This window comes from Pagrus major, chromosome 9 (genome assembly GCF_040436345.1).
Source record: "Pagrus major chromosome 9, Pma_NU_1.0".
NCBI classification, from domain to species: Eukaryota; Metazoa; Chordata; class Actinopteri; order Spariformes; family Sparidae; genus Pagrus; species Pagrus major.
This window is the reverse complement of record NC_133223.1, coordinates 14,837,791-14,861,999: the sequence shown is the minus strand read 5'-3', so window position 1 is coordinate 14,861,999 and position 24,209 is coordinate 14,837,791. Positions and strand designations below refer to the sequence as shown.

Below are 24,209 nucleotides of genomic sequence, written 5' to 3'. Positions count from 1 at the left end.
ACTCCGTCCTTGCTGCATGTCATCTCCCCTCTCTCTCTCTTCCCCATTACATGTCAAACTCAAATAAAATTATAGAAGTATAAGTGCACAGTCACGTCACATCATTATATGTAGAAACGAGACACTCAGTAGAGTGCATACCTCTGCCAAGGCCCAACAGTGCCTTTTAATTCAATCAATCCTAATCCAATATCAAATAAAACACATTTAAATTCACTTTGAATTTTATTTGGATAATTGTACTCATACTCATATACACCAGCCACATAAAAACGTTCATTGCCAACATGTATTCTAGCAATTGGGTTTGCAATAACAGTTTACACACAATAAGCCATAGTAGAAGTCCTCATTGAGCCCCTATCAGTGTAATATAATCATATAAAAAAAATCAATTTACATTCCAGTTTAAGTAGTCTCTGATTTACACTAAACCTCCACATGGTCTTGATATTTCTTTGATGACCAGCTTCTTGAAAATGTCTTGAAACAAAAGATGGATGACATACGGTTGCTCTGCTAGTTTTTTACAATCCCTCTAATAAAGTAAATGGGGTGCTATGTGTTTAACAAACATGCTACAGTGCAGAAAGGCTCAGATTGAATGAATAAATCCACTTAATAAAACACAGTATGTACATTTTTAACCAGCACAAACATACAGCACACCGCCAAGGACAAGGACAAACAGCAGCAATTGTTCACACACAAGCAAACCGATCTGGAAAAACATCACAGAAACAAGGTATTCAGTCAGATGTAAGAGTGCAAGTGCCACCAGCTTTGACACTTTTACTGCAGATACGGCAAAACAGCACGACTATTTATAGTGTAGTGTAGTTTGAATACCCCTCAGCTAGGATGATCATTGGTTGATGCATACTGTAGGAGAGCCCTTCAACATTCCCCCGGTGGGTTTGTTGGAAAATTAATGAGAAGCTGAGACCCGGTGTGATGAGGAAATGAGAATGATAATTATCTTCCTGTCTGAACTTACACTAAGAGCTACATTGAATAAATGCGTAAATGGGATGCACAGGTAAGTTGTTCAAGTTGAGAAAGAATCACATATAATGAACAATTACACGCACAAGAGCACAAGCATCTCAGACCAAAACAAATGCACGCATCATACACTGATCACGTAACTCAGACTCTGACTCTAAAATGAAGCAGCGCTGATCAAATATGAATCAAGATTCTGTAACTGCATTGCCTATTTCTCTCCCCGAACATTTTCAGAAACACATTTTAACTCCTTATTGCAACTTTATAAATCCACTGTTCCTCATTCAAGTTGCGCTTTCAACACGAGCAACAGGAATGAAAATAGAAACCGGGCGTCTGGCTAGAAAGGTGCACCGTCGCACTGCGTTGCTCGCGGCTAGTTAGGACGCTCCAACAGGTGACAATGAAATCAAGCTGATGCAGTTATACAGTCCTCATTGAGGCCAGTTTTCCAGTATTGTGAAGCTGTTTTATCTATTTCATTTTTTTAATACAAAGATGTACTCATGTAAACCTTCCTTGATGCTACAGTTCTGAAACTGTGTTTCAGACAGCAGCTCCAGACCTGTGTTACCAACTACATTTTGTTTTCTTTGTGGTAATGGACTTTCACTGCCAACACAGAGACCATGATGGGATTCCTCGCTGGTTTCCAGAGTTAATAAGACCATGTCAAACTTTTATTGGGATGTTGGCCAGTCACAACTGACAGCCTCGTGGAGAAATACTGTTGAATAAGAGAGCCGTTTTCCCACTTTCAACCACTGTGCTCATACTGAGGAAGCTCTGCGCAAACATCTGTCACATTCTCTTAAACAGTAGATTTGTTAAAGGCCCGGAAAGACCATTTAAAACTTTACTTCGTTTTCTGCAATAAATATTGATGAAACTGATATCAAACATACTGAAAGTGAATGTTCGACCAAAGGCCATGCATTGAAGGATTAAGTGTTCCATCTTGAATGCATTAACCTTTATTAATTAAGCCAAAGTTTTCAGTGGTCCATTTATAGAACCACTCTGACTGGATTAGCTTAAAGAGGGCTGGTTAAAATTTAAAAAGGCAGAGAAAAAGCATATGTTTAATGAAAATGAACTCAGTCCAGACTTTATGTAAAACATCGTCTTTCGTATGGTAATAACACGCTTCATAGTGAGACTTACTTAAGTATTACAAAGACGATGCTTCACTCAAATTCAGTTTTTCTACCTACGTGTATACTGTAGGTGTGTCTGACCACTTCCTCTACCATTTATCAAAAGTCTCCCAACTTTTTTTCTGCTTTCTGTCCTCTCCACCTTCTATTACAAGAACCACAGGGGGGGGATGTGAAGCTATGAGGCCACATTGAGATGTTCCCAATGCCTTTTTCTATCATCAAATCCATTTACCCCCCAATTCATCCCCTCATACTTGACCCTCCTTTTTATCCCAGCAATCGATCCCTCTCATCTCTCCATCCCAAACCTTTATCGCCCCACTGGTTGCTGCGGTGTAGAAGTTTTCCCACCAACTGATAAGCTCATGACAACACCACTGTTAGCCAGTACACCAGCATTTAACATGAAAGGACGCTCAGTTTATTAAAAGCAATTAACTGGCAAAGCATAAGTTGACTCTTATTTGGACATAGCCGAATCACAGGAAATGCAATGTGTTCAGTAATTTAGCGCCTACTGCTATAATAGATCAAAAAAAGAGTCTAAAGAGTAAAACAATGGTAATTTTTAGCTTTTTTTTTTCTTTCCTTTTCTTTTGTTTTTTACAGCAGATCAGTTTGAAATATGTCAGCGATTAGTTTTATACAGTCTGTGGAAGGAACAAGAAGCTTTAGTTAGCTGTCAGATGAAGAGCTGCACGTGACAGGCTGCACACCTCCAACTTCTCAGTGAGGTAACCAGCTCCTTCTCCTCCATTAACATTCTCAGGTTACCTATAAGCATTGGGTTTAAATTTGAAAAACTGGCAAACAGGTGCTTTTACTTCTTGCTTTCACAACAAACATGCTGTGTTATTTGCAATTCAAAGCTCATATCTTGTGTTTAAACAACAATTATATTATTAAAATATATGATATTGATATCATTGATCCTAGCCCTGGTGTTACTGTGCATCGGATATAGACCAAATTTTGTGGTCACCCACCCTTGACACATTATGTTACAGAGATCCTGCATATTTAGTATTTAAGCTACTGTTTTCCGTTGTGCAGTAAAAATATTCAATTAAATAAAACAATTGAAATGAAAATTCGAGGTATGCGAGTCTGGGTTGTCAGTAAAATTGAGTCAGAAATGCTGAAGTCAACCTGTATACATAACTGAAGTGGTAATGTGCTGCTGTAACAAGAGCACCACTCAGCAGGTGAGCATAGTACAAAAAAAAACACTTTGGTTGTCATCAAGCTAACTCTGCATGACTAAGTGAACCTGCTTGCCCCCTCATTTACCTCTACACCAGGAGATTACTATCATTTCATGTCATTAAGCTGCCTGTGAGTAAGAACTCTCTCTCCATTTGGTGGCTGCGTAGGGTTGTTTTTGTTTCATTTCATTTCAACATCAGAAGACATCTGCACATAAAGTTGAAGGAGTCCAATACTTCTACATTATTCTTCAATCTGCAGTCCCTAGCTTCATACCCTCCATATATACACACCATTAACGACTAAAAACAACAAGGCTTCGGCCCGAAGGCCAAAGAAGAAATCAATCTATTTCAGCACCAAGTCAAGCCCAGCCACTGGAAATAAAGCTGATATTTCTGAACTTTGTAGTTGAGCTGGCCTTGCAGCTTGGATGCTGCATAATGCAAATCAGAGACCCCATTTCCTCCTGAAAAAAATCAACTACTGTAGCAGCCAAGTCCCACTGCAGGTGCCGAGTGTTCGCTCCCTGAGCTCGTTCCCTGTTTGTCTCAGCCCCTGACCCTCCAAATGTACTCTCTATCTCTCTGTCTCTCTCCCTCTCTGTTGTTCCTACTGCAGAAAAACTGCAGATCTGCGTCACCAAGGACACAAGAGACAAGTCTGATGGATCTGCTATCACTCTCTCCACTCTTCTCTTGCTCTCACTTTTTGCTGCCTTTTTCACTACACCTGCCTCTTTCAAGAAAAACACATTCATTCAGGGGAAACCGGCACTAAAATCTTGTGTGTTTCAAATCAAATGTGCAGCTGACGACAGAGAAACCTTGGCTGACTCGTCTGTACGGTAGCAACACCATGCTGGATTGCCTTAAAACAGGATGTTGTCTCTGTGCACAGCAGAGTTGGTTAGCTCTCTGTTAGCCTGTTAGCCCTCAAGAACAACTGGTACTTCAGCTTGCTTGCGCGTTAGCATTCAAGAGAGAGCGAGGATGCTAAGTGTTAGAGGCTGATTAGCCGGGATGTGTGAAATCAGACAGAACCGGCCTGAGTGCAGACGCCCATATCCTCCCCTGACCCACTTCTCTCACTCGCTCTGGTTCTTTTACTTAATATGCTTGCTGCAAACAACTCAGACTAACTTGGTGCAGGGCGCTCACAGTCATGCTTATTCAGACGGCATCCAGAGGTGGGTCAGGAGGATCGGGATGGGGACGGGGATGGGATGGGTGAGAGAGAAGAGAGAAAAAGAAATTCATGCAGCTACACAGCTAGCATGTGTGGGTAAGGCAGCAGCGGTAGACCTGGTATTGTTGTGGTTTTACACCCAGTGCAACAGTCTATACCACATCTTTCATTCAATTCAAGCCCGTTTCCTGTTACCATGGTAACCTATCTCTTCCTTCTTTCCCAGCTATCCCTTCTTTCCACCTCTTCTCTCTCATTCATCCTGCCTTACTTCAGCATAAGCTACATCAAACAGCGTGTGTGTCTGTAAAGATAACTGCTAAGTTATTCAATGAAAATGTGGCGCAACAAGACACGATTCATCAACGTTTTTTATCATCCCTCAACTTTTTAACAGTGCATGCTGTTACACTGAGCACTCACGGACTGTTTTATCTAATTTTTGCCTACGTGAGTGACAAAAATGGCAGCACGTTGAGGAGAATGGGTGCAAGATATCATTCGAACTGTTAGCTTAAGAAGCTTTTACTCTTTCTCACACACACACACACACACAGAGACATGGTGGGTAGACTTTGCTGCAGTGGATGTGTCGTTGGTTTCTTCACAGTGACATTGGTGCTGAGTTACAGTGCTAATGAGAACTTTAATGTCACCCACACACAGACTCCTGGCAGACAGATTAGAGCTGTGATTACACTGAGCCCCATGAAAACGCAGGAACACAATGATACACACACGCGCGCATTACACAGCACACGCATGCCCAGATCACTCTCACACATGTCGACAAACAAACACAAATAGGGTTGAGGTTTCGCAAGGAAAGACTTGCAAAAGCATCATGTGCTCCACTCACAATCTCCCTCTTTCTGCTGTGGCACTTTGATGCAGCTTCAAGGGCGAGAGACACATACAGAGAGAGAGAGAGAGAGATCCAGACAGGCAGTGGAGAAGAGGGGGTGCACCACTTGGAAGTTTTGGATCAGTTTTCGGCACTGACCTTTATAAATAAGATTGTGTATCGGCCAAACGTCACGACCCACATTTCTGTTCCACATGACTCACTCAGAGCGGTGAGCTAACGAATGTAAGGCTAAACCGGAAGTGTTGACATGTTTCCCACATGAAGACGTTTGATTCCATTTTAGCTTTTATTTAAAACCTTTTTTCCGACTATTTCTTTCTTGTCACAACCCTGTGCTTATGCTCTGCTTAGCTTTAGGCACAAAAAACACTTGGTTAAGGTTAGGAAAACATGTCGGTTTGGCTTAAAATACCTGTTTTGGTTGCCAAAAACACGGCTGGAAATATCCCCAGGTCTCCTTAAAAAAAGACCAGGCTTTGTCGCTGCGAAAACGCAGGGAGATGGTTCCACTTCCTGTGAAAAATAGCCGGTTTTGGTCAACAATAAAACAGCTGGAGATGTCCCCACTGACTCAAACCTGCAGTCGCCCGCTTGGCAGCCTTGTGGCTTGCAATAACGCAACCTCCTTCCCCTTCACCTCATGATATGAAAGCCTGCTAAGGACATATTATGTGAACCTGATATGCCACGTCTGGCACAAATCTCACATCAACCTCAGACGTATCTGTGGTTTGCAGAAACGTGAACTGTTAACATTACATTGCAGTGACTGGGATGCCTGTAAACGTACTGATTGTGTATTTAATGTAGGCCTACTTATGTCGCTGTTGATTTTTGAAGCTCATTCTCACTGGCACTGGGTTTGTTGCTGCCATCATAAGACCCACCACAGGTTAACAATCATTCTGTGGGAAACACTGTTACATTTTTGTCTTGGAGTGGTTGGAAACTGTGCAAGGATTTAATGCACACTTGACTCGATAAAGGAAAAACAAAAACTGAATAAAGTCACATCCTATTAACACTAAACTTTTAGCAACAGCGGCTAAAAACCCCCAATCGAGGAGCTACATTCTTCAGCATGTCAGTTTTGGTCTAGGAGAGAAGAAAAAATCACAGCCACTCGCAGGTGAAGTGGTTTGTTGAAAAGATGTAGAAGCTGTAATTATGTAATTACACCGAGGGAAGCCTTTTCTGTGTGGACACTGAAGACACTGAGTGTTGCACCTGCTCTGATCCCCGCTGCTCACAGCAGCAGTTCCTCTACAGCATGAACTGTGTGTGCGTGTTAGACGAGAACTTGATGGTATCTCGGCTTTTTTAAATTACCTTCCCAAAACACAAGAGCAGAAGTGTAAGGAACGGATTGAGCTGTGTGTGTTTATCTGCTCTAAATTATGGCACGCTCAGATAACTGGCTTACAGGACTAACATAACATTCTTTCCAAAGGCAAGCGAACTATATCTGTATTTTATTTGGAAAAATACTTGTTCAAGACTGGAACATCCAACCTGTGAGAGCCGAGGTGCTAGTTTATCAGAGTTTAATGTAACCTTAGCAGCTGTGTCCGGGTCTTCTTTTCAGCATCATATCATGCAGGAGGCCATCAAGTGCATCTGTGAAAGACCCTTTCACAGGATTTTAGTTTTAAATTGAATCAGCTAGAAACATTAAAGCCACAATATGCTGTTAAAATAACAGCTTCTGAATTATTTTTGATGGTATATAGTCTGGTGTCTCCGTCAGTGCCTCAATCACTTGTATTGTAACTTGGATGGGCAGGTAGGATCTCCCTGAAAGAGTGCATAATGTTTTGCAGCACTATGTTGCCCAATATCAAATATGTCGGTTAAACTGAATCATATTTTATGGAGAAAATGTTTTCAGGTGTTTCCTCTGATGTTCTCCAGCTGCTCTGCCTCGGCTGACCTGTTATCCGGTGTTGCTGCTAAGCTGGCGATCTGGGCTCGAGTTGATTTTATGTTTTCGCGGTTTATATGCTTATTCCTATTCTTTTTTAACCTCTCAGTAATATTCTAATATCTGCAATATTTGAGTCTATACAACTCAGTACTGTGTTTTGGGTACGACTGTCTTGCCTCGTCAGTGACATAATTGTTTTAAAAGGTACAATATGTAAGACTTGGCGAATGCTGAGTTTATCAGCTACACACAGAGAGGTTTTCACAACAAAAAGACTGTTGATATTACTGCAGATGGTTCAAAATCCACAGATAACCTAAACTTGCGTCACAGCGTCTGTAGCAAGGGAGAAGAAAACAGCAAGAGAGAAAAGAGACAGAGAAAGAGGCTGACTTGATACATCATGCAGGAAGGCAGAGATGATGTTATTGTGGGTTGGGGGAGGTGAACAGAGGACTGATGGAGACAGAGGAAGAGATAAAAGAGAGAAAGAGAGAGGCGAAGTAATTCAGTCAGTAACTGTCCTGCTGTCCTCTGCACAGGATATGACCCTCATCGTCCCCTATCAATCAATCATCATCATTTCCTATGCCAGAGTTGTGCTACCAGCATCTGTGTGCCTTGACTGAAAGCATCAATCTCTGATGGGAGGAAGGGGGGATGTAAGGCCAAGCCTCTACACACCCAATCACCAGCCCTCCCCCCTGTTTGTCCACTCTCATTCTACATGTGTCCAGCCTCTCTTTCCAAGCATCATCAATATTAGTCAGCTGTCAGTCTCGGACCCACCCCCCCTCTGCTTTTGTCTTTTCTTTCCACCTCATGTCTTCCTTTTTTCTCTGACAACTCCACCTCCCAATCTCTCCCGTCCGAAAACTCACCCCTGCTTTCAAATGGGAAATCAATACGTCCGTTTGTGAAAGTCGCCCTCGTTCTCTCTCGCTCACTCTTTCTGCTTACTCACACACACAGTCACACACACACAGACGCACACATACAGACGCAGCCACATATACAGTAATGTGCCCTCCATCAGATCCCACCAACACTGCCAAGAACACAAAAACAAATCATTAAATCCTGAATGTTAGATATTTGAAAAATCTCTCTGACGAATTCTGACTCCTTTTCACTCTGTCCTCTCAAAGACACTGCACTGCGGGACTGAAGTAACGCACACACATATACTGTATTATACTGTAGGGATGACAGCACATTAACCTCAGGTGCTGCAATGCATACCAGAACTACCAGACACCAAGGACAAGAGGATACTGAACAAAACGTTGAGCACAAACATGTATTTAACAGCTGAAAGTGAAGACAACCACATTTAAAAATGGATGGATGTTGAAAATGGAGCATCAGGGAAGCGGCTCTGCACTTTAAACGGAGGTGAGGTAGTTAACTAGACGTGGATTTGCAAAACCGGCTGCTTAGCCCTGATCCTTAAAGTCCTTTTTCTTGTAAAGGTATCGTTTAAAAACACATTTCACCTTTGTGTTGCTTTGTCGAGTCTGTTTACGAGTGCACCGTCTTCTTTGCCTTGTTAGAACCAATTTCGACGAGCAAGACAAATGCGAAAATAACTACTTTATCGTAGGTGTTTTCAAGTAGTATTTTTCAGTTCAACAAGAGAAAAGTGGTCGCTTTGGTGAATGAACATCTGGTCAAATTCCCCACCTCCACTGAAGAGCTGCACAGAGCCGCTTCCCTGAGCTTCTCTGTGGGATAAAGTGGGTGAGACAGTCCTGAACGAGGCGAGGGAAGCCCCATGACTCACTGTGAGATGGACAAATTCTAGTAATAGAGAGGTCTTCACTTCACAGCTGGTCAAAACGTAAATGTACAACAGTCTGTCGCAAAGCCAGTTTAGAAACAAAGCGCCTCCATTTTCATACATATGCTCAACGCTAGATGGTAAATGTAGCTTTTCGAAACTGTCTTGCAAAAGATGTGTACGTCTTCACTAGGTTGGGGAAAAATCATGGTTTGGGTTAAAATCATCATTCGCACAAGATCTTTTGCGGGTTCGATGTTACCATCTAAACACGACCCTATTCAAGATTTCTTTCAGTTACACATATATTCAAATATATTTAACCCTTTCAATTCATGGGTAGTTTGTCAGAGACCCTCTGGTTCCTTCAGGGATTTCCTTCCGTTGGGCAACTGAATTTTATGCTCTCCAGAGAGCACGGCCCTATAAGAGAGGAAGCTACCGTAAGAGTGCTAAAAGGGGGATATGAAAGGGTACTGCTGTAAATCCTGCCATAAAGAGAAAGGATGGGAGACAGCTTTATCCAGCTAAGAGCCAGCACAGGAGGATTAGGGCTACAGGGAGCAAGATAGGGAGAGGAGGAGGAGGAGGATGTGACGAACAGGGGCAGCGATTGTGTGACGGGTAACAACCTTGATAAAAATGGAAAAGAGGAATGGAAGGGATGCAAAAAGGAAACGGGAAGGGGGGCGGGAGGGAAACAGGGAAACAGGGAAACAGGGAAAGGACCGTGTGGAGAAAATGTCAGTGCCGAGGTCAGACTCCGTGGGATTTCAGCAGGGAGACAATATCTGCATCGAAACACATTCGTGCCCCCCAGGTTAGCGCGAAGCAAACACAGATGTACAGTGGCTGTCTGGACACCATAAAAAGCTTAATTTTATGTAAAGCTCATCCCTGCTGTCTAAATGCTCAACGACTGCTGTCTCTGCTGTGCTCTGTAGGATTCTGAGCTCTGACTTCTGTCGCATAAAACACATAAATGACTCGATCAGATGAAATAAAGAAGTTTCTGTTTTCAGTACAAAGTCAATCTTGCTTGACGTGTAACATTTGTGTGTTTGAGTCATGAGTACTCGTGTGTACCTGTGACATTTGTTGAAATTGGAGGAAGGCAATCTGATGATTTTAGCCAGCAATAGATTTCAAGCCATAGATTGAAGTATTCAACGTCCTCTTACTTCTGAGTTCATATAACCTCATTGACTATCAGATCCTCGTTATGTGAATAGACCAGTAGAGTAATGTACTACATGGACTGGACTAGTCACTTCCTCGACTATGACATGGCGGATGAGGAAAAGCTATTTTATTCGCTAAAAATTTTCGTGGATCGCTATTGTAATAAAAAAAGATCCTCACATTATTTTTAGGACAGAATGTCCATCCATAAAAGAAATGTTGAGAAACCTGTTGCCAAAGTTGATTTCCAAACTGATTTTTCTGCTTTAGTATGTGACTACAAAGAAACAATTTAGTGTCTTTGTCCGCACTGGTCAGCAATGTTACCTGATGATCAGCATTCAAAGAAATTCCCATCCCAAGTGCTAATATTGATTTGTACGTGCTTTAGTGTGTGCATGTGTGCCTTTGTTTTAAAAAGAAAAGCGAGGTGCAGCGGTGTCACAGGGGTGTGGGATCAAGGGAGAGGAGTTCCAGTTCCTCCTCAGTGCTTTTGAAAAGTCAATGACAGATGAATTATTTACAGAGAATCAGTCAGGGCCCGTCGTTGCCACTGTAAAGAAAAACTGCAATAAAAGAGACAAAGCGGGACAGGACTGGAGCACCATCCTCCATGTTGTACAGGTAGTTTCCAAGTGGGCAACAGACGGAAGAAATTGAGTAAATAGAAGGATGAAGCTTAACAGTGTGAAAGATGGAGTAAAAAGGATGAAGAAAGAGCGACACAGCTGCAGTTGACAAATGGCAGATGGGGGCTGAGGACAAATGGACAAAAGGGTTTTAGACAAAGAGGGAAGATTCAGCAGGTGAAAACCCCACTAACCCTTCCACCATCCATCCCCTTCACCATCCATCCCCTTCACACACACACACACACACACACATGGCAGGTGAAAAACCATTACGAAGAGGTGCCGATAAGACCCTCATCATCAGGTCAAGCTCCCCTCCATTCCTCTTCTGTCTTGCTTTGTTCCTCTTCCATGTTCTATCTGTACCCATCAATAACCCCTCTCTCTCCGCCCCTCCCCGCCCCCTCCACAATCAAATTACTGTGGCAGACCGGTGGTGGGCCGAGGATACTACTAGCCAACTCGCAGAATCCTTAATCGGACCGCCAAACGCACCGCAGGTCGCACATACTTTGAGCCTGCATCACGCACCAGGAACAGCTCCTCGGCGGTGAGGTGGTTGCTAGGTGCCACTGGAGTAATGATGTGAATAATCAGCCTCTTTGGCTTCATAATGAGGCCTGTGAGGAGGACAGCACAAACTCATTTACATCAGTTTGAATGGAGGCATTTAGTCTAAACGCTCATTTGGAGGTTTTTCCACCACACCTGGAAAATACCTTTTTAAGGAGAAACACAGGTAGTCACACACATAAACAAACAACTAAAAACAAAGATTATTTTGAGAGTTTCAAATATCACACGTGAATGGTGAGTGCAACCTTCAATCAGGTGCCCCGGAAACAGCCAGGAAACATCCAATGTTTCTAAAATAACCAGACAAATATCCATCATGACTGAAAACATTTAGATCTTCCAAACAAAGTGCATATTTTTCACACGTATAATAAAACAAGAAAAAAAACCCTGTGCTCTTATTTGTGAGTGCCACCATTGTACGACTGAATATCAGGCAGTTGCAGCTGGTGCTGAAACAATTATTTGATCATTCGATGAGGCAATGGACAGAAAATGTATCGCATAATCAAGCAAAAATGCTAAACATTCTGTGTTTCCAGCTCCTCAAGTGTGATCATTTGCTGCTTTTCTTTGTCATATAAAGTATAACTGAATAGCTTGGCTCGAATAAAACAGGCTATATAAATACATCACCCGGGGCTCAGGGTAATTATATGGGAATTTTATTTTCTGACATTTTATTGACAAAATCGGTTTAGAAGAAAAATAATTGTTACTTGCAACCTACGTATCTTGCATAGCCAGACAAACATGAGTGATAGGTCTGGCTGCACCCATTATCATTCTGCTATAGGGAAAAAACACAAAAATAGTGGAACATTTCCATTTATTCCATTTTGGAGAGGCGGATATTGGCTTTAAATTTGCTATTCATCCCGTAAAAGAAAAGGTAGGTTACAAACTGCTAGCTTTTTTACATTCATAGCATTAGCGACCAGGTTAGGGATAGGCTAACTTGCTGTTGTCAGTGTGTAAGTTGCTAGCTCGGAGGTTATTGTTATTGTCTCCTGTAGCAATGCGGATTTTGAAAACTGTTACATGCAGCTTGCCACTGGCCACCTGAAATAGGTACCGTCAGCCACTTAGCCTAGCTTCATGGCTTAAACCCACAGTCTACATTTGGCATTCGTACCATTAACGACCAGGTTAGGTTTAGGCTAACTCGCCGTTGTCAGCGTGTAGGTTGCTAGCTCGGAGGCTGTAGGCTAGTTGTGGCTTCCCGTAGTGACAGGGACTTTTAAATTATTAATAATACTTCGATAGCTGAAGAGGACAATACCCACATTCAACATCTGGTGACTAGTTGCAACCTATAAATTGAAAATGTTTTCCACTGATGGAAAAACATGCTCAAAACAAAAACATGCTTGCTTTCTGGCTGAGGGTTAGATGAGAAGATCAATACCACGCTCATGTTTGTACTGTAAATATTAAGCTCACACCATCAGCCACTTAGCCTAGCTTAGCCTGGCTCCATCCAAAGGTAACAAAAACCCACCTACCAGCACCTCTAAAGCTTACAAACTGACACGCTATGTCTTGTTGGTTTAACCAGTACAAAAGTCAAACTAGAAAAAATGACTTAGCCCCATGCTTTCAGTCTGTTTGTTAAGCTAGGCTAACTGTCTGCTGTAGCTGTAGCTTCATGTTAACTGACACGAGAGTGGAGTCGAAAGTCTCATCGAACTCTGAGCAGGAAAGCGTTTAATGAATCCCCCAAATGTCAAACTATTCCTTTCCTTTCACTCTTCATACTAAATTCATGACAGAAAACAACAACATCCCACTATGTGATGCACTCATGCATGCAAACATGCGCCCTCACTCAACACACACACACATACACCCACACACACACACACACTCATCCATTGACAGAAACACTAGCCTGATTAAAATGGAAAGGATTAGGACCAGGTGCTCAAATAATTGTTTGTACAAAACCCAGAGAAAATACAGTATGTCAGGGGATCTGCTGCACACATCACTGGTTATTTCCTCTAATCTAACCATTCATTTGTCATTCTCTCTCCCTCTTCTGTTAGCTTCCTACACCTGGTGGCTGTCAGCCTCTCTCCTATGTGTGAGGTGTTGTTGGTTATGCTATAATGTGCCATGTATACATACAGTATGCGTGAGTTTAGAGACTGCATGTACGTGTGTCTATCTTCCCTCGCTGTTCTGCTCAGCTCTCTCTGAATCAGGACATGCTGTGAGCGGCTGATGACGATGATGACTCAGTAATGTGAGAATGTCACCAGAGTCTGGGAACTGTGACTGGTTTCTGTTTCTCTGCCAGTGATGCTCAGACTGTAGCTTTTCTCAGCGCTACTGCTGCTGTCACTTTCTTTTTGTTCTTGTCGCTTTTATTCCCATTTCAAGTGTCTTTTCTGCAGGTGAAATCCAGATGCAATTTTAACTGACTGTCTCTGTTCGCCAGATCCTACATTTGTTTGCAATCCCTGGTTTTCCCAGACTACATGCTTAAATGGTCAGCAATACTTCAGTAAATTCAAAGGAGGCAATGCATCTGAAGCTACTTGGCTAAAAAAAAAAAAACACCAGGAGAAGAATAACTTAGCATGCTAGCTAGGTAGCTAACAACGATCCATTAGCTAGCACCAACACATGGATGACTCACTTGGACTTCGACAAAGGTTTTGCTCGTCATTACAGGCTCTCACTCCCACCGCTTCCTCACCAATAACAGATCAATGCTCTTTCACCCACGCAGATCATTCAGTGGGTACATTGATCGGGTTCAGATAAAGGCCACGACAGCATGTTACATATGCTGGAATTGCTTTCCTGCTTTCATCCTGGAATAATAACAGCTAATGCCATGTCCCATGTCATTTTTGTGAAATGTCCACATGGGATAGGCTCTGTGAGCAGGCAGCTTACTGACATAGCGTCTTAGAGAGATGACGCATTGTTACCTTTTCAATATCTGGCTAGAACGCTGCTCATTTCAATCTTTTTGGCCACAATGAATTTTTTATGCCATCTGATAGTATCCTTCGTTATCAAATCCATCCTGCTTTCCATACCACATTTTCACTGCAACCACGCACACCGGCAGATTGTCACATAGCGAGCATACACCTACGCACGATCCCGTGGCTAACGTTAGCTGGTCACTGATGCCCGCCATTATTTAAAGTTAAGTTGTCTCTATCAACATCCATAAAAAACTAAAAAGACCATGAGTCTTGAGCATTCCCAAACCTTCACCTATTAAAGTGACGAGGCTCCATGAGATGAGAGGAAGTGCTGCCTCATAAGTCGAGCTCTGGGGAATAAAGCACCCTGCGATTCATGCATGTTAAGCAGGCAGTGGATAGGTTTTGATAGAATAGGCTTGTTTAAGATGAAACCCTTCTCGCCTGGTGGCTGCAGACGGGGGAGGTGACAAAAAGCTACAGTCAACTTGGACAGTTTCCAGCAGCATCACCAGTATATACAGGAAGTCACATCCACATTTATCAGATCCTGATTATTTTTCACCAAATCTATTTGCTTAATCACCAGTGATGCTCATGTTCTGCGTAATAGACCACAGGAGCAAAACCGTTTGATTGGAGATTCTGGTGTGTTATGCTAGTAGCAGTAGTTTGTGTGAGCTTAAAAAACATGCACAGAGACATATGATCTGGATCACTGACCCAAACAACCTGAGACAACCTGAGAATAAGACTCAGCTAGGGTTGGGCGATGTCAGCCAAATTGGCATACACTAACAGCCCCACCGCAAACAAACGGCACTGCCACAAATTCAACCGAGCGTTCTGGGTTTGCCTACCTGAGCTGGTTCAATAGGAAAGTAATAAACAGGACGTGGAGATATTAACTTAAGTGCACTGAGCAGCAACAAACTTATTTTATTTTCTCTCTCACGTCACAAACGGCAACAACTCCTGCCTTACACCAAGACACACTGCCTTACTGTGCTGTCTGGAGGGGCGCCTTTAAAATCACGGTACAGGGCGCAGAAGTTGTTGACTGTCATTGTTCATCGGCCTATCCCTCAAATTACAATGGTCAACTAAGCTGACGTCTTTCTAACTCATCACCCTCAGATTTTTCTTAAATGCAGTCCTACCAGAACCTGTAAACACACCATGATAATCGTGACAGTTCCATTATTTAACCCTTGTTCATTCATCTATTCTACACTGAAGTTTCACATCAAGACCCCGTTCACCTCGAATTCATTCATAATTCAGAGGCCTTTACCTCCAGAGGAGGTTTTGAATGCGACGTTCTGTTCTATTCACTTTATCGTCCAATATGAACACCATTAAACAGCTTACAGATCATACTCTAAAAATAGTGTCTAAATAGCACGTACTCGCACTCCCTGCTTTATAAATGGCTTCCAAAGAGCTGCTTCAATGAAGTTCTGATTAAATGGGTTCCATTTTTATCAATGATTCATCCCATTGACAGGCAGATTTCTATCCCTTTCAAACAACAAGTCGGTTTACGGATTAATGTCACGGTGAGGCGCGAGAACTGAATTAACCTGTGCATCTCAGCACAAAGGAGAATTCAGACCAGAGATATGGAGCAGGTTCTGGGCTGTCATGGTGGCACTGGTGTATCTCAGATGGTTTGTGTTTTTGCGTTCTCGTTTTGTTAATCCACATGTCACTTTCATTTCTTTAATACCAAATAGCCCTGCATAAAAACTGAAATAGCAGATATCATCGAACACACACAACTGGCTGTTAAACACCTTAAAATCGTCATTAGCTTAAACAAATTAATGCCCGATGTTTACCGATTTTACGTCTCCAGGGTTTAATGTCAGTAATCAGTTATCAATAGCAGCCATTTCCGCTCTCTCTAGCCCCTTCTCTCTCTCTCTCTCTCTTCACTTTGTCACAGAAAATCAAAGCTAACACATCACCCACTCATCAAATCATTCAACTAAGATGGAGGAGAGATGAGACAGAGAACAAGTGTGCATTTGTAAAAGTCATAATTTGTTTATGTCATAGATCTGATCGAATTGGACGCAGTAAAAGGACTCGATGCAACTTTTATCTTATTATCAGCAGAGATGAGTTATGGCCCGCGGCGATTGGCTGGATACGTGCGGCTTGTTCTTGCACACAGTTGCACACACATGCATGGACGAGCACACACTGTTGACCTAAACGGTACCCACGCTGCGCACCAGGCAAGCAGGACAGTTCGCCTCCATATGTATTAACTGAATGAGGGACGGAGCCTTTTTTCAGATCGGTGGCCTGCAGGAAAGAGGGAGGCAAATTATATGGAGAGAAAGAAATGACTGTGGATGTGTTGATTGGAGCCGAGGCCCAAGGCAGCGAAGGAGGGAGCTGTACGGTCTCATTGTGCTGCGTAGACAGGGAATAGAGGACGACGAGGAGGCGTTTCCATGGGAGTGCTGCTGTGTTCTTCTCGAACAGACACATTCCCTTATCTCCTGCCTGGGGAGAAACAAACACTGGCAGCTCATATGAAGGGGAGTTTCCCTGGATCTATTTGAGCTGCATCGAGAAGCAACAGAGCCCTAATTGAATTTGAGGGAGAGGGAGAGAGGACAGTGCAGGACTTGCAGCAGGGCCATGCGGTCGCCGTTGATAGCAGAGCAATCTGTACATTATGTGCCGCGTCGACGCCGACCTTCATCTAATTTACATAAAGTAAGCTGTCAGTTGCGGCGTAAAAGTGTAGTTTAGCACAACCTTTTGTAGTAAAGCAGAAGGTATTAACATATGCTGAGTCAGTATGTTTTTCATTGTGATACTACCTCTAAACTGTGAATGCTACGGATAAAAAATAGTGTATATTTTATCTTCTCTGTCAGTTCGAGCTGAAATACTAAATGTTATTTACATATACACTGTGTATATTAGCCATGCTAGCAACAGGTCTCTATGGAAATGTCAGCCTATTGATTAGAGCTGCAGCAATCACTCGATTAAACGATTAGTCGGTCAAAAAAGTCATAATTACCAACTATTTTGATGATTGAGTGATCATTTCAATCAAAAAATGTCAAAGATTTGTTGGTTCTAGCTTCTGCAATGTAAGGATCTGCTGCATTTCTTTGTCATCTATGATGGCAAATGAAGAGTCTTCTTGATTTTAAGCTGTTCGTTCAGCAAAACTTGAAGATGAGACGAGCATTTCTCACAGTTTTTTGACATTTTTTTATTAATCAGCAGATTAATCGATAATGAAAATAGTTGTTGGTTGCAGCCTACTGCTGGCTTTTAAGTTACGTATTTCTACGAATAGTGCGAAAATTGGGATTGGGATTGGCTTACAATATGGGCTCACAGCTCTTTCCAGGGTCAAGAATGAATTTTCACTCTTACCTGTCAATATTTAAAGGTGCAATATGTAAGATTTATTGTTCAAAACATTCAACAATTAACTAAAATTATCTCCAGAATGCGAAGAAACAACAGTGTTGACATTGTGTCAAAGACGTCTATGTAATGTAAACCTCTTTCTCCCATCGGTCCAAAGCTCGTGTGCTAGTGGTGTAAACACCAACACTCCCCTGGCTAACTGAGCTAACATGCTACATTATTTACAGTCGGGTAAATAAGCTTTTCTCCTCCTAGAGTTGCTAGCATGACTGTCTTGTTTCTACCTGCTGTATTTCTGTGCTCCTCCTCCCTTCATCTCTCTGACCATCTGCTTCTCGTGGTGTTTGTAATTCTGCTTTATTTAATGGAAAACACAATCAGCCTTTCCCCACTGCAGAGTTAAAACATAAAGCTGAACAACTAAATTAAATAGGGGCTCAAGTGAATAGTCTTGTAGGAATGGAGAGTGATCGAGGAGAAAGGTGATTGAATAAGCAGAGGGGCCAGGGAAGGCTGGGTGAAGGAGCACACAGTGGGATCTGTGTGGACAGGCCTGTAATTGAAGAGAAGGAAAGAGCCCTAACCTAGATCAGTATCTTTCACTCCAGCAGGCAGAGAGAGCTAAACACCTACATACAGAGAGACAGGGACAGAAACCAAGGCCCCTGATGGGAAGTAAGTCTATAAGGAGGAGGGCGAGGGGGGGCAGAGGTGATGTAGAGGCAAACAGTGGACACATGTGTACGTGTGATGTTGGTTCCTCAGAGCTGTGACACAGATGGGAGGAAGACGGAGAGAGAGGATGTGAAAGTAGGCGAGAGACAATGACAGAGAGAGGGAGAGAGAGGAGATCAACATGTTGAGATACAGCCCTGGAGACAGAGCCACCAGAGAAGCAGAGAATTATGGGAGTGCAAATTAAATTACACCGGAAGGGACAGTCAGGTCTGGACCTGCAGGAAACACTGCACATGGGGCTCCGTGTGTGTGTCTGTGTGTGTCTGTGTGGTGTAAACAGGTACATACAGAGATCAAAAGGTGAAGAACAGAAGAAGGAAGGAAAGAAAGAAAGAAAGAAAGAAAGAAAGAAAGAAAGATCCTTTACTTAAAGCCGTCTCACCAGACTCAGATCAAACTGTCTAAATTAAGCAGTGCCGATAAATTATAAACCAAAATTGTGTTACTACACTGCCTATTTCTCCCTAAAATGTTTTCAGAAATATATTTTATCATACTGTTTAGCTGAAGTGGCCGCCATATTGTTTATGTACTGTGAAAAGGGAGGCTGAAAAAACTCTGATCAAACTGTTAAACCAAATATTAGGCAAATATTAACCCCGATCCTGTTCATTGTCCATTTCTCACCAATACCACAGCAATTATTATGTTTTTTCTCTGTTCATGTAGCATTAATTTAAAAAAATAATTGCTTTTTCTTAGTGTATAGAGGCCATCTTTCCAGTTGTGAAATACATCTTTAAGTAAAAGTACTAATACAACTCTGAAAATACTCAGCATTCAAAACCGTACTTAAACTGCAATAGACACGTTTTCTGCTTCAAAGTATTATTACAAAGTAAATGTTTGATTGAACAAATTGGTATAGAATAATGAAACCGTCTGCGTTTGCATCGGGTCCCTATAAACATCGCTATCACTATACAGTTTTATCTGCCGCCAGGCATGCGGTCGCCGAGGAAGAGGAAGGTTAACTGGTGATCCATCTCTATTAGAGACTAAATGATTGAATGAACTCCTGTTTGGTCTTGTGTTATCAGCAAAGTGTGCTTAAAGTATCAACGGTTAAAGTACTTATTATTCAGAAAAAGTATCCCTGTCAGTAAACACAGTTCAGAAGTTAAGATTTTGTCTATATTAATATTTTATGCAGCGTTCCGACTTTTTGGGAATCAGGGTTGTACAACCTTAAAAGTACACTCGATAAGAAAGTTGATTTTTGAGTCGGTCTGGTCGGCCGCCATCCTCAAGTGCCAGTATTTGACGAGCTGGGAAGTCTTACAGATAGGACCTTTAACTAATCAATTGATATGGCCATAATGGAAACACTCAGTAGAACATAGGCCGACGTCATATTGACAGTGGATGGTAAACAAAGCACTTCCGAGCATTTCTGCGAAGTGACGATGGCAGGCCTCTCTTTGCATTTACTGTGTATCACACATGATGGAGGTTTGACTGTTGAAGCAGATCATGCATTGAATTCCTTATAATTTTCATCCAGACACTGTACTATAGATACAGCTCAGCTAGTGGGACCTAACTATCTCAAAAAATGTATCATCTTTATGACAATTTGCATATCAGGGTGTCCCACAGCCTTTCAAGTGTCCATTGAAAGACATCTAGCGGGCCTTCACAATCCCTTTTGTAATCCCATCATTCAGCTGACTCAAAGGGAGCTCCGGTCGTTTGGTTTGGTCATGTTTTTGCGTTAACTTTGCAAAATGTTGTTTGATTCTTTTCGTGTTTGTAACATTTGCTTCACTTACACCAACCAAATATCCAAATACATAAGTGTCTCGCTTGTTTTTCTAATGAATTTTGATTGATTTCCTCTTCTAGCTAAGCTAACTGGCAAACTCTAGTAACACGTCGTTCTCTGGCAATAAACAAGGCGGACTCGGTGCCATGCAGCATCCTGATGAAAACTAGCTGCTTTGAATGATGATGACACCTTCAGCTTACATCTGTCCATGAAGACTGGCTGGCTAGTCATGTCTTATTATGTGTGTTGTGTGTATGTGTTGATATAGCTGTCTCCATTCGACAGTTTCCCATCTTCAGCACCTCACTTTTTCCATCATTCCTTCTCCTTTTCTTCTCATCTCACTGCTGAACACACATCTACAGCACACACAACCACCATGTGATTTTTACATTTTCAATTCATTTGAACCATTTGAAAGGAGCCCTCAGCAGCTGTTTAAAATGTGGACCAAGAATTTACAAGAGCAAAAAGGGCTGAGATGAGAGAAATAAGAGAGATAAGAGCGAATAGCTGTAATTGTTGTTTCAAGCTGTCTAATGTCTTTTTATTGTCCAGCAGAGTGCTTCTTCAAGGAGTACTGGTTTGCGATGCAGGCCTGGGGTGATGTGCTCTCACAAAGGTCATACGAACACTGAAGCAGATTAGCAATTCAGATTGGGCTAAAGGGGCTAAAAGGCTGCTGTAGCACTGCCTGAGTCTGATTACATTAGCAAAGAGTAGGAGTGCAAATGCACACAACTGATTAGATGGAATAAGAAGGAGGCAACTATAAGATGTTATAGGAAGCGGATTCAAATGCACACACACAGTCTCCGACAAACAGGCAGGCATAACAATAAGGTATGACTCACAATAAACAAACATATAAACGGCACATGATTCCTTTGTGAAGGTTTATCCTCAGTATATCCTCCCACTAACTATCACACACACACGCACACACACACACATACACACACACATGGATTATCAGCACTCACAGCCCATCTGCCCTTGTACAACATCCATCTTGGAGAAATGAGTTTGGGCTGCAGGATCATTTGGAGGCGAGACTTCCTGCTTTTTGAGGTTCGCTCCCTCACCCCATCACCTGTTGTGGCGATGATGCAGCTGCCATTACAGTTCCTCAAAACCTTTAAAGGGGCACTATGTAGGTTTTTTGAGGACGAAATTTTAACTCAGAATTTTATTATTTACAATATTAATGACAAAAAAATTCCATAACTGAATAAACAAGCTGTTCTCAGAGGCAAATAACGTCCCGAGAACACTGTCTGAAGTTAGAAAGGTGGCAGGGTCCGCCTCATAAAAACAGGGTCCTTTAAGGTCAGTTTGTTTATTCAGTCATGAAAACGAAGAGAGTTTGTTTATTTAGTTTGTTTAGTTACTTTCTCTCCTGATTAAAATTTCTTCCCCGAAACTACATAATGCACCTTTAATGTTCAGGGGGAGGACATTGGTCAAGCAGCGGGGCATCGAACTTTTAAAATCTGCTGCAATGAAATGCATGTAGAAGCTAGACAAATGTCATATATCTCTGCACAAATCTCTCACATCCCCTGTGTAGTTAACCACAGCCAAGACCCCCGCACTGCATATCTTCCATCTATCAGGTGGGTTCATGAGCTCCTAATCAAGTATGCCAGGAGGTGGGAGAGACAGAGAACATTGGTCTTTGTGCCAATGAAGTCAACTACTTGACCATATTTCACTGCCAGCCAGACTCATTAAAACAGTGGATGTAAGCCAGAGAAACAAGCGTGTCCTCCTGAACTGAGAGGCCCTCTGCAGGGCCTCCTTTCAGCACCACGGACAGCGAGCACAGGAGGACACAGAGCTGAAGGAGAGACGGAGCCTCCTGCAACTGTCCAGCGCACAACAGATGAAACAGACTGAAGCGCAATCCACCCAACCTATCCCCGCCATGTTTCTATCTACAGGCAAGTAACACAACTCAGACTGAGTTTGTCTGTGTGTGTGCACGTGTAGGTGATGTAGATGCTGTTGACATGCACAACATGTACTCCACCAGCAGCCTGAGTGAGGTATGTGCTCTAAGACTGGCACGTTATTGGAACAACAAGCAAACTGGGGACAATACAAAGCCTGGGATTAGGTGCAGAAATCACTCGTGAGCTATTAACGATATTGAAATGAGCACCACTGGGCGGCCCTCTCTAACCCTCGCCTCACAGAGCTGGCCCGGGCCCTTACTCCAAATGTCAAACGTCACTTCTTCTTCCACAGGTCACAAAGTGGTCCACGTTGGAAAGATTAGGCTTGGAGGAAGAGGAGCAGGGGGGGAGTCTGTTGACCCCGTCCTCCACCCGTCCTCATGTGGTGCAACTGTGTGTTTGTGCAAAAAAACCCTGACGGGCCACTGCTGGCCCCAACTCTGCAAAAAATACAACATACCAATATACTCAAAGATAAGCCCAACGGTTGCCATGACGACTGTGAACCCACCCCCTTAAACGCACTCGCGCGCGTGCACGAGCCGGCCTCGTTAGTCCTACCTTGCATTCCTCCATGCACGTCCTAACCGAGTACGCATCCGTCTCGTATTTCTGAACCAGCAGCTCAAACTCCCGGTAGTTCTTCTCCGCCTCCCGGTCCAGACTCTGATAAGCCCGGACGCACTCTTTGCATCCATCCTGGTCGTCCCCCGCGGTCATACCCAGGGTGCAAGTCAAATTGCCCAGACTCGTAAACCCGTTAAACAAATCCAAAAGTGAGTAGGAATTACAAAAAGAAAGGTATAAATCGCTCAGATTCACGTACGCCGACTGTGTCCCCTCTCCCCCTCCACCGGAGAGGCCCGGGCACACGGTCTCCGCGTCCGTGAAAGTAAAGCAGTCTTTGAACAGGCTGTCAGGGTGACAGGTGTCCATTCGCCACAGAGTAGAATTCCCTATAAAAATAACATCTTGCTCTCTGGCGAGACGGCGGGGGTCAGGTGATGTTGTTGGGGTATGGTGTCGGTGGAGGGAGCTGGAGTACTCGCCCATGTCCGTAAATGCAAGCAGCCCCTCGTCCGACCGCTTGTCTCGGGTTCGCGTCAGTTTCGCCTCGGCGCAGAACCACAAGTGATCAGAGAGCAGGACGGTGATGAAGAGCAGAGAGGCCAGCGACAGTCGCCATCTCTGGGCCCGCTCCGACTCGGTAAATGGCTTCTCGTTCTCTCGGGGTGCAAACCAGAATTTTAAGCCTTCATCATGCTGCCGACGCATCCAAGCACCCCTGGTCATATTTTAGGAAAGTGCTGCCCTGGCCGACTCCACCGCGGGGGCTGCTCTGCCACAATACTCATTGACTTGAGGGGAGATGGGCTCCGGTTGGTTCTCCTCTGTAACGGTGGGGTGCCGTGCCTCCGCCGGTCCAGGGCGCTCCTCTATCGCGCCCGCAACAATCGGTGCTATTCCGATCCAATTAGCGCGCCCGCACAGATTAAGCTTCGCGCTGCCGCATCCCGGTTCTCCATGGCTCTCCGGGGGGAAACGGCGTCCTCTTTGACCGCATGCCCCCCTCTCCCTACCGTCCCTCCCCGGGTTTGTTCTCTCGTCGGGGGCGCAGGGAGACCAGCTGTTGCGAGCCTCTCGGTACTGATGCTGCGCGTCTGCCGCCGTTCGCTTTGCAGATTCACTTAAAGGAGAGCAACGAGCGCTTTCGATGCACGCAGGCTGGTGTCTCTGTCCCGTACCTGGGCGGAAAGCCTAGAATCATTTCTCCCGTTGGCCATTGTCATCTTGGACCGCGGTTAAGTTGCCGCCATGTTCGTCTTGAAACACTTTTTCGGAGAGCTGGGTCTGTTTGCGTCATCTCC

The 24,209-nt window shown here is 43.4% G+C and overlaps 1 protein-coding gene across 1 annotated transcript in view; it reads right to left on the bottom strand.

The window, feature by feature from the left end:
- Window positions 1-23,634, bottom strand: part of nalf1b (NALCN channel auxiliary factor 1b) — an 84,250-nt gene extending 60,616 nt beyond the window's left edge. The window contains exon 1 of the mRNA XM_073474029.1: window positions 22,903-23,634. Within this exon, the coding sequence (XP_073330130.1) occupies window positions 22,903-23,634 (732 nt within the window). The remainder of the gene's footprint in view (window positions 1-22,902) is intronic.
- Between the last annotated feature and the right edge of the window lie 575 nt (window positions 23,635-24,209).